This window comes from Cupressus sempervirens, chromosome 2 (genome assembly GCF_028749045.1).
Source record: "Cupressus sempervirens isolate cs-2001-9-10 chromosome 2, ASM2874904v1, whole genome shotgun sequence".
Taxonomy (NCBI): Eukaryota; Viridiplantae; Streptophyta; class Pinopsida; order Cupressales; family Cupressaceae; genus Cupressus; species Cupressus sempervirens.
The window spans coordinates 329707346-329718525 of NC_143119.1; the positions used below are offsets into that span (position 1 = coordinate 329707346).

The 11180-nt window shown below is 35.7% G+C and overlaps 1 protein-coding gene across 1 annotated transcript; it reads left to right on the forward strand.

Moving 5' to 3' along the window:
- The first annotated feature begins 1648 nt into the window (after positions 1–1648).
- LOC149572446 (sugar transporter ERD6-like 4) lies at positions 1649–6222 on the forward strand. Its single transcript, XM_089811333.1, has 18 exons — positions 1649–1876; positions 1984–2046; positions 2137–2226; positions 2439–2498; positions 2615–2680; positions 2818–2883; positions 2995–3070; positions 3170–3234; positions 3359–3448; positions 3684–3764; positions 3903–3987; positions 4244–4290; positions 4377–4439; positions 4541–4600; positions 4814–4879; positions 5065–5124; positions 5270–5384; positions 5959–6222. Exons 1-18 carry the CDS (start codon positions 1649–1651, stop codon positions 6069–6071), a joined length of 1494 nt encoding a protein of 497 aa, XP_089667459.1. The 3' UTR covers positions 6072–6222.
- The last annotated feature ends 4958 nt before the right edge of the window (positions 6223–11180 follow it).

The following is an 11180-nucleotide window of genomic DNA, read 5'->3' on the forward strand; positions in this document are numbered from 1 at the left end:
ATATTGTTGTGGTGGTTGTTGGCTTTTGTTTGGGTGTGTCAGTTGGGTAGTGGCGTTCGGAGATTCGTTGGTTGTTGGGATTGTGTTGAAGTCTTCTGTTGCGATCGTTGTGATCCCTGTATGATGTTGTCATGTGCATTCATACTTGTAAAAAAAAAAATATCTTGGCTTGATTTGAATCCTTGTTTCCAAGGATCTCCGGGTGGGGCATTACATTTGGTATCAGAGCCCATGTTCAAACATTGGGATCTCTGTGTTATGTTGCCCTTGTAGTTGTTGCTGCGTTGGTTGAGTGTGAGTGTCTTGATGAGAACTCGTGATCTTTGTTGCTTTGGTATCTACTCATGATGGACTTGCTTGTCCAGTAGATGCAACTAGAGTAGTGTGAGGAGAAGGAAGTGAGTCTTCCTGATTTTGTGAGCGAAATCGTTGCGCCTTGTTGGTTGGTTGCTTGTGTGAATCCTTTTGGATGGAACCACTGATTGGTGTCCATGTGTTGATTAGTTCATCATCGTCAATTAATTAATTTTATTAATTAATTGATTCATTATTTGCAAACCATGGAAATTCTTAATTCCTAAGTTCCATTTTTCATCATTAAATCCATTTTCTGCTAATTCTTATTTTTTGGAATAAGAGGATTTTTAATTCAAATATTCCATAAAATATTCCATCATCATGACACTTGGATATGACACCTCGTGGATTCTCCTTTGACACTTGGCTGAGATTTGTCATAATCAAATATTCTTATCTCTTACGCATGTCCCTATTTGGCTTATTCGTCATAGATTCTTGGCTTTAAGTGGGTTGAGGAATCTTATGACGGGTCATAGATTCTCTTCCAAATTTGACTCTCGTGTGTCATAGAATCTTACTTTTGGCATATTCTGTCATATGCGTCATAGGAATTATTATTACCTCTTACGCATGCCCTATTTGGCTTATTCGTCATAGATTCTTGGCTTTAAGTGGGTTGAGGAATCTTATGACGCGTCATAGATTCTCTTCCACATTTAGCCAAATTTGACTCTCATGTGTCATAGAATCTTACATTTGGCATATTCTGTCATATGCGTCATAGGAATCTCTCGCCACATCGCATGTCTGTGGGTGACAAATCCAATGCTCTCACCCTACATGAAAATTATAAAATGAGCACTCTTTCTCTCATTTTGGGTCCTTGAATCCTGGAATGGTGAAATCTTGAATCCTGGAATCTAGAATGCTTAAGTTTTGAAAATCCAAATTGTTGAATCTTTGAGTCTCTACTTCTTTGCATGTTGCATGTTGCTATCCTTGCTATCACCAAAAGACTGATCTGTTAGTGTCTGATACAACCACTAAACTTATAGAGGGGAGTGTTGAACATTTTTCCAACAATATCCCCTCAACGTTACTTGAGCATTACCCGACATTTTGAGGATTCGAACTTGGACCACTTGTTAGAGTGGAGTTGCCATTGCACCAAAAGACCGATCTGTCAGTGCCCAATAGAACTACTCAACTTATGGTACACAAGAGGTAGTTAAGCCCTTGTCACGGGTCCTGAGGGGAGCGTTGAATATTTTGCCAGCAGGATTTTGGCTATGCAGGCCTGTAAGTTTGCAGAAAATTTGGTCACTACGGATTTTACCCTATAAAAACAATGGGGTACATGGATGATTTGGAAAAGGGAAGCATGGGTGGCAATGGAGATATTAAAAAGGCTCTCTTAGAGGAAGGAAGCACATGTCTAACCATATCCAAATCTGGCCATCATGGCGGTAAAGGTGCTAGAAAGGCAGATAATGTTGAAATCTTCTGTGGAAGTGCTATAACTGCAATATTATGTACATTAATAGTTGCCCTGGGGCCTGTACAGTTTGGTTTCTGTGTAAGTTATAGTTTCTTATTTGAATAGATTGATTTTTAATCCATGCATCCATTACAAGAGTCGACCTGAATAAAAAAAGGAAGTTTCTGACAGCAACGTTCTTGCAGATTGGATACTCTTCGCCCACACAAAGTGGGATCATCAATGATCTTGGGTTAACTGTTTCCCAGGTACTGTTATTTGATGAATGCATTTTTGCAATAGGATAGAATATAGTTTATGTGGTAGATCCTAATATAGAGTCTTGTTGTTTCTGTCAGTTCTCCTTATTTGGATCTTTAACTAATGTTGGAGCCATGGTGGGTGCAATAATTAGTGGACAAGTTGCTGATTATATTGGACGGAAAGGGGTAAGTGCCTTCAATGTTTTTCTTTCTTTACTAAAATAAATTTATATGTTAGACCTAATATGCTACCGCTAAAGGGATACACTGCAAGATTTTGTCTTGTACTGCTAGTAGCAACGATGGTCATATAAATTCTTTTTTGTACCCATTATTTAAAGATGAGTGCAATTAACACACATTTAGATTTGCATAACCTCTTCTTTGTTTGCGTGTAGGCATTACTAGTAGCTTCCATTCCCAACATTCTTGGGTGGCTCGCTATTTCTTTTGCCAAGGCAAGCTAATTTTCCTTTGATAAAATGATAGCTAAACGAATAAGAAGTTTGATAGTGATTTTCCTTTGGAGCATAAGGAAATTCCTCTTTTTGATGTCATCACCCTATGGTTACAGGATTCTTCATTTTTGTACTTGGGAAGAGTGCTCACAGGCTTTGGAGTGGGAGTCATCTCATTCACTGTAAGTCAATTTTTTTTCACAATCTAGAACAAGCCTATTGTTGTCATTTTCAAGCCATAAATTATTACACTTAATAAATTAAAGAGCATACAGGCACATGGACAGCTATGAATCTAACCATATCATGGTTCTTTTAGGTACCAGTATACATATCTGAGATTGCACCAAAGCATTTGCGAGGAGGTCTTGGGGCAGTAAATCAGGTTTGTTTTGTAAACTCAAAATTCTTTTGTATATTAATCATGATAATAGTCCTAATATAAAGTGTAATTTGATACAGTTTTGAATCTTATACTTAATTGATTTTTCAACAGCTTTCTGTGACAATTGGTATTATGTTGGCATATCTATTTGGACTGTTCCTTTCATGGCGTCCTCTTGCAGTTGCAGGTACCTTTTATTATGCTTTTGCTGGGTGAATTTAAAAAAATTAATTAGAGTTTTAACTTTTATGAAAGAAATGATAGGTTGACAACTTTAGCTGGACAGGTATGATCCCTTGTGCCCTTTTGGTATTCGGCCTCTTCTTCATACCAGAATCCCCAAGATGGCTGGTGAGCATATTTCACATACAGATACATTTTGAAATGATATTATTCAATTATCGCTAACAATTTTAAAATGACATATACTATACAAAGAAACTTATTTGGCAAATTTATGATTACTTGAGTGCAGGTAAAAGTTGGTAATGATAGTTTTGAAGCTTCACTACAAGCACTCCGAGGATCTAACATTGATGTCTCCCTTGAAGCAATTGAAATCAAGGTGCTACGATTTCTCCAAGATGAACTGCATTTTTTGCCTGTTCCATTAATTGCATCATCAAACTTCTTACTGTGTTTTCAATATTCTACCAATTTGAGGAGTCATCTGCTTTTGTATAGATTTTGCTTTTTTTTTAAGCTTTTCCTATCGTGAATGGGATTTAATTGTCTATTAGTTAACATCACCTCTATAATGGTAGAAGCTTGTCTAACTAATGGAAATATTCTGAGTCTAGAGCGTCATGGAGATGAATAGTCAGCAAAGTAGAATCAAATTCTATGAGATCTTTGAACGGAGATATGCCCTTCCTCTCACTGTGAGTTACATCTTAAGATTTCCCCATTTGGCCAATTTACACAAGTAGGTTTATCAGTCAACAACTACTTCATTCTTCCAAAATGGACACAACTCACAATTTTGTATGCTGATATTGTCTTGAAATGGGAGACTGCAGATTGGTATTGGGCTGCAACTTTTGCAGCAATTAAGTGGAGTTAATGGTATTATGTTTTACAGCATTTCCATTTTCAAATCTGTTGGTGAGTTCTAGCCTATAGGTATCTAAAGTTGAGGTTCTATATCATGTCTTTATTCATGTTCAATTTATCATATTATAAACTATGGAATTTTTAGCATGCTTTGCAATAGCCTTTGGCAGCAGAGAATTATCTTAGAAATTTAAAGTCAACGAGATAAAAGGTTGCTGGAAGTGATTTTTAGTTCATAGTGTCTATGTTAATCTTGTTTCTTAAAAAAAGCACTGAGCTACGATTTGTGCTATCCACAAATTTGCAGGGATTTCATCTGCTAGTGTTGCATCACTTGGACTTGGTGCCATTCAGGTTTAATTATTTTCTTGAAGTCCTGTATGAATTTGTCTGTCATGATTTAGTCTCATGTTGCTTATGAATAAAGGATAATGTTACAGGTGCTCACAACTGGGCTTACTGTATGCCTAATGGACAAAGTTGGTCGACGTCTTCTCCTTATGGTGAGAAAAACCTTGCAGTTATCACAATTTTGTATTGTGTCATTTGGGAGCATAGTTTCAATGGTGGAGAGAACTAACATGTTTTATTGTTTTGTCAATAGGTCTCATCAGGAGGGATGGCCATATGTCATTTTCTTGTTGGCCTCTCATTTTACTTGAAGGTAGTGTCACTAAAAGCCATATGTCGTTTCCTTCTTGGTCTCTCATCTTACTTGAATGCAGCGCCTCTAAAAAGCCTAATGGTTGATTTGAAGCTCTATAAAAAACACGCCTCCACTTTCTATTGAACACTTATTTGGTGGTGTTATCTGGTGCCTGATGGTATGGAATTTCTTGGCTATCCAAAGCTAATTTCTAGTTTGCTCTTATTGCAGAGCCATATGGAAGGAGCTTCTCAATATGAAACGTTCTTCAGTGTATTAGCTTTAACAAGTTTGCTGGTAAGTTGGGAATGAAAACTCAAATATGAATATAGAAATCGGAAATAATAGAACGCTCGAGTAACATAGCTCTTAGGATTTTTAACACATACCAAAACTTCTATGCATTAACTAGACATTCTCTGTCACACCGTTCTCTTGTCATATTGATATATATCATTTGCTGTTTGCTGATTTGATTACAGATTTTCATCGTTTCCTTCTCACTTGGTATGGGTGCCATCCCATGGATTATTATGTCTGAGGTAACACACTTGTAACATTGATTAGGTCACATTATTGCACCCTTTACAGAAACACTGGGAAGAATCTCCTGGTCCTTTAATCACTTAAAGTGATGCTACTAATAATCCGTTTCTCTATTATCTAACTCTTCCTATGCTACTGTAGATACTTCCACTCAATGTCAAGGGTCTTGCTGGCAGTGTAGCAACCCTGGCACACTGGATGACATCATGGGTGGTGACAATGACTATCAATTTACTAATGCAATGGAGCTATGCTGGTGATTTTTTAGCCTTAAGCTGTGCATCACTTAAGCATACCAAAATCGCCCACTAAATCATTGCCAAATGGAAGAGTTCCGCTATAACAAACATGATGGAATGTGCACCACTTCTCTATATGGTATACACTTTTAGTAAAGCAATTAGACCAGACGACAATATTTGTGGTCTCTCCTAGATTCCTATATTGGTCCATTAAGCCTTCAGGGCATGCCATGTCCCCTGATACTGAATGTTGGAAGATTGGAACTAGGCGAGTTCTAAAATGTCTATTAGCCTTGTCTAGCCTATTTGTGTGGGAAAAGTTTCAATCTTTAAACAAGTAAAAACATATCCTTGAAAGAGAGGTAGCATGTTCAAATCCAGCAGGGGTAGGGAATGTATGCCCCGTTTGTAGATATGAAAACAGATTGTAGCAGGAATGTGGATGAGATACCTATATCCATTTGATAGATCTTGTGAACCATATTTAGTCTAGAGTAGGCTAGAAAACATATTGTCAAAAAATGAGTAAATAATTGCTCATTATGAATAGTTTTCTGAAGTTCCATTTTTACCGTCTTATTGTTGCAGGGACATTCATGCTATATTCTGTTGTGTGCACCTTCACACTGGCCTTTGCGGTATTGTGTGTTCCGGAAACCAAAGGACGAACTCTGGAAGAGATCCAAGCATCCTTCAGATGAGCCACTACGATGAATTCATCCCTTAGCAGATGACAAAGTGGGTTCAATTCAAGATGCACCATTGCATCGTCTGCGACTGCATATTACATTGTTGATTCTTTAACCGTGGGGGCAAAGTAATGATTTGTAATTGGGAGCAGTAATCTAATCCGTCATTATTCCATTAAAAGGTTGCTTCCCAACCTCAAATTCTTTGATTGCAATTACTATTCACACGTGTATTCGGAATAAAGTTTTCTTTCTTCTTGTTCTGTTATGTAATGTATAATAACTGGTTTTGTACAGGGTTTCACATATGATTTACAATGCAATTCGATTAGCAAACCGACTAGATAATTACAAATATCCTTAAACAAGTAGAATGTAACAAACAAACATCTCAAAAAGAAAGATGAGGTTATAACTTTTTTGTGGGCTTAATGGGAAGGCACAAGCTGGTTCTCATTATGTTTTCATGTTTTCACAAGTCTTTACAATGGCAAGTTACAATGGTAAGGGATAAATTAGGAAGAAAATTTATGAAGTTTATGAGGAACATAGCCAATTTCAGTAACTCCTTGTGCAAGTTTATGATGAGCACTTCCAACTTTTTAATGCACTATAGCCATTAACTTGGTCATCTTATTATGTTTCCATGTTTCCATGAGGTGTCATTACAATGGCAAGGGATGAATTAAGAAAGAAATTTTATAAAGTTTGAGGTTAAATGTGCAATTTTATGATGAGCACTTTTAACTTTTCAATGCACTATATCGAGTAACTTGGTCCTCTTGTCCTTGTATGCAACACATTTTAAAATAAAGTGTTGTTCAACACAGGCAAACTCTCTCTTCCCAAGCCTCTTTTGCATTCTTCCATACATTTTGAAGTTAGTCACATTTGAGATTGAATTCATTGATATAATGTATATACTTCCAAACCAATTCCCCCAATTTTCTTGTAAAGTTTATCCATAAAAAAGATATTTATTGTTTGTGGGACACATTGAAATGAATATTCTATTTACTCATCAACTTTATGTTGTGTTGCATCCATGTACTTTTTTGGATTCTTTTTAGAAAACTTTTTAGATGCACCATAGCAAGTGCTTTGATAGGGGTAGCTCCCATTTCACTTAGCATTATATCAAATGGGATAGTGCTTTTGATTCTAAACTTGTTTGTGATCATATGCTTTTGGATTCCCTTGATTTGCTTCCATTGTGAGGCTTAAGTGTTGATGGTCAATGACTCACACCCATAAAAACAATCAGTAGAACAATCCTAAACGCTTGCCTCTCAACACTTGTTTTGGAGAGCATAAAATGTCTTCCATCTTTCTAACGTTCTTTTCTTTCTGCAACCATTTCATCTTAGTTTTTTGTTGAAGTCAATCCTACGATATAAGGGTATTTTTTCAAAATAAAACTTATGTTGATACTGCTTTTTACAATTAGAGAAAATCAAGACTTTAGTCTTTTTGATATTGACCTATAGTAACAATATTTTGCAAAAGTGCTCAAGGGAAAAAGAGAGTAGTTGTCCGCATAAAGCAGCAACCTTATTAAATATTCTCTCAACTTGATACCCTGATTATTTTGCATGTTTAACCACTCTTCAAGTTTGTCAATGTATAAGCCAAACAAACATAGTAGGTGATAGTGGGCAACCTTGTTTGACCCCAATATCACTCATGAAACATTTTATAAGCCAAACAAACATAGTAGGTGATAGTGGGCAACCTTGTTTGACCCCAATATCGCTCATGAAACATTTTATAAGCCAAACAAACATAGTAGGTAATAGTGGGCAACCTTGTTTGGCCCCAATATTGCTCATGAAACATTTTAAAATGTCAATTAAAGTTTTTATTTTGAAATGTTAGCTAAATTTTTGAATTTAAAATGCTGACTCAAGTTCTGATTTTGAAATGTTAGCTAAAGTTTTGAATTAAAAATGCGGACTCAAGTTTTGATTTTGAAATGTCAACTAAAGTTTTGTATAGGGATCCTTAATTCTTCCATTTTGACCTAAAGCTTGTCCTTAGGGACAGTGTAGAGAGCCTTTCTAAAGTCAACAAAACAACAAAAATACCTCATCCTTTTTCTCCCACTCTTTTTGATAATGTTCCTTAAAGCGATACAATGATCAATTGTTGAGTGTTTTGGCCTAAAACTAGTTTGACTTTTTATACGTTTATGTTTTTCTTCAACCTATTTGCTATTACGTTGCCAAATAAGTTTATAAATCGAGGATTGATCATTTCCTATAGTTGGAGGGATTATTGACATCATCACTCTTAAAATAGGGCATTCCAGGCTGATGTCCAATCTTTAGGAAACCTATGTCGACTAATATTATTGAAGATGTTCGTAATGTGGTCCTAGTTTCTTAATAACCATCTTCACCTCTTTCACGATGATTTTTTGTTCATGTTGTTGACCAAGGGTGGTGGGTCCACCTCACCTTCTTGTTCATACAACTTTCTAGCATAATCAAACCATTAAGTGGCTATAATATTGTTTTTAGTTTGTTTCCTTTTAGACTAAAGTTCTTTCTGAAATAGTTTGGGTTATTTTTACTAAGGAAAATTAGTTCCTCTTTCCTTGTGACCATAAAATCTACTCATTTCATCTTTAGAATCTTCTTGTAAACTTTAATGTCAAGGTTTATTTAATTTGATTCTCGTATATTCCTACCCATTTTAAATTCCTTATCTAACTATACTCCGTTTAAAGATTTTTGTTAATGCATAGCTATTAACATTGTGCACTTGCATGTCCTCCCCCCTTATAGAGTCTCATTGTAGCCCTAAAGATGTTTACCGTTTTTTTAGTCAAAATATTTTTTCCCTTATGAAAGTGATCGTTGAGGAAATTGAGATTTTGTCCCAAATAGCTTATCATTTGCCCACAACAAATTTATGTACAATAGTCTATGATCAGATTTGAGATATGATATGTGTTCCCCAATCACAACACCCTCAATTCTCTCATATAAATTATGAGAATAGGTTGCATAATATACCACACATGCACCATTGCAAGTATTGCAAGTGAACTTGTTTGACTTTCACCATCTAGATAAGACATTGCAAATTATTAAATCTTAATTGCCACATAGTGTTATCAAGTCTTTCCCAAAATGATTGGAGCCCTTACGCAACTCTAAAGATCTAGTATTTTTGTAACGGGGGATGCTCTCCTTGTCATAGATTTGACTACTAGAAAGGCAAATGGGAAAGCTAGTAATATTAATTACAAAGAAAGTCACAATCTTATTTAAGTAGAAGTTTCTAAATTGTATGTCAGACTCTTTTTCCATCAACCTTTTCTCTTTTTCTGTAGCCAAATAAAATCGTAACTTTCTTTGTAGCTAGAAATACTAGCCCAACCATTTTCCTTTCTAACTTTGAAGTATCTAACAAGGACCCCTCATTGCAAAAACATAATATCCTTCTTTAGAGTTACATAAGGATCTTTGTGATCTAATCTATGATTTTTATACATTTTAGAAACTTGTGGGGTAAAGTGACATGTTGCGATCTTGTGAACACTATTGTTTTCACAACTTTGAACCACATGAATGCATTTTAGAGTCTTCCATTTTCAACCGAATGACATATCCTTTTCTTTTACTAGAACCATTATGCTTCCATGACCTTTACCATTTCTCGTTATCACATTCCACACTGCATGTAGTGCTTACCCCATAGTTTTCTTTTCAGTTCATATTGCCAAACTCTTTTAGGTCAGCTTCATGTATGTGTTGGTTATGTCAGTGATGTTGGAGGTTATTGATATATGATATTATATAGTGATTTGATTTATATTAGGAGCTATTGGAGAGTGTGAGATATCATATGTGGATGGTAATGTGTCCATGATTACTTTTACATTATTTATTTACAAATAATGATGATGCTTTATGTTTATGATCATGGATTACTTACTCCATACTTGCATGCGTATGTTGTGTGTGTTTATTTTATGTTTTTGTTTAACATGCCTAATGTGGTTGAGGGAGGGAGTTGTAGTTTCCTATGAGTCGGGATCTACATGATGTATTACTCCCTTCTATTGTTTGTTATATAAATATATATTTGTACATAGTCATCTTTATGTAGGTTTGCAGGTACTAGACATTGACTCCCTCAAATTGCCAAGATAAGCATGCCCTATTGCAATATCTCAATTGTAAGAGGGGAGATAATATATAGATTTGAATCAAAGATCTAGCCTAATTAGGAGATGATTTTATGATAGAAGAATGTTGGGCATGTCCAACTAAAGCTGTCTCAACTTTCATTTGAGTCCTCGAGCGAATTTTGGTCAGAGAAACAAAAGGCCCTAGTTTTTGGCACAATTTGGTGAGGTTCTTGTGTTTGGGGAACTTAGAAGTTTTGGCTAAACAAACTAGTGCCAAAATCATTAGTTTGGAAAAAAAGTTGTTGTACCAAGTTTGGGGTGTTAGTTCAATGTTTGAAGCATAGTTGTTTTGGAAAAATGACCTAATGAACCCTAAAACAATGATCACCCATTTTCGTACAGGTGGTCCAAATGAAGGGCATTTGAGTTTTTGATATGTTATATTACTTCCAAAATGGTATTTTAATCAAGCATTTATTTGTCTAATATTTTGAAGGTTTGGAGAAAAGAGGGAAATATATTATTTTGAGACCATTGAAGAATAGGTCTAGTTGTCGTGATATGAGGCTCGGGTCCTATCATATATCTTTCCACCTAGGCTTCCAAATTAGATTCATGAGATGAACAAGGACATCGCATCAAACCATTGATGATTTACTTCATCTGCTTTGTGAGATACCTTTTACTATCGGACCTTCTGTCAAATCGTTTGCATGCATCGAACCAACCCTGTACTCTCGGGTTCCACACCCATTATTAAATCTCTCGACCACTATTTATAAGAATCCACAATTTTAACACTAGTGAGATATTGCAGTGTGATATTCATGGGATTATGCGAACTCCAAAAGTTAGGATTGAAATTTGACCAAGCATTTCCTATTCGATTTCTGCCATCTCTTGAGCTTCCATTCCGAATTATGGGATTGACTGTTGAAATGACATCTGCAATTCTTAACACATGTCAATGGAAGTTTGAAACA

Bases quoted from the DNA above. Each gene is read 5' to 3' on its own strand.
- LOC149572446 (XM_089811333.1), top strand. From the start codon at position 1,649: ATGGGGTACATGGATGATTTGGAAAAGGGAAGCATGGGTGGCAATGGA. The intron at 4,291-4,376 runs GTTTAATTATTT...ATAATGTTACAG, and splicing joins TTGGACTTGGTGCCATTCAG to GTGCTCACAACTGGGCTTAC. The intron at 5,125-5,269 runs GTAACACACTTG...ATGCTACTGTAG, and splicing joins CATGGATTATTATGTCTGAG to ATACTTCCACTCAATGTCAA.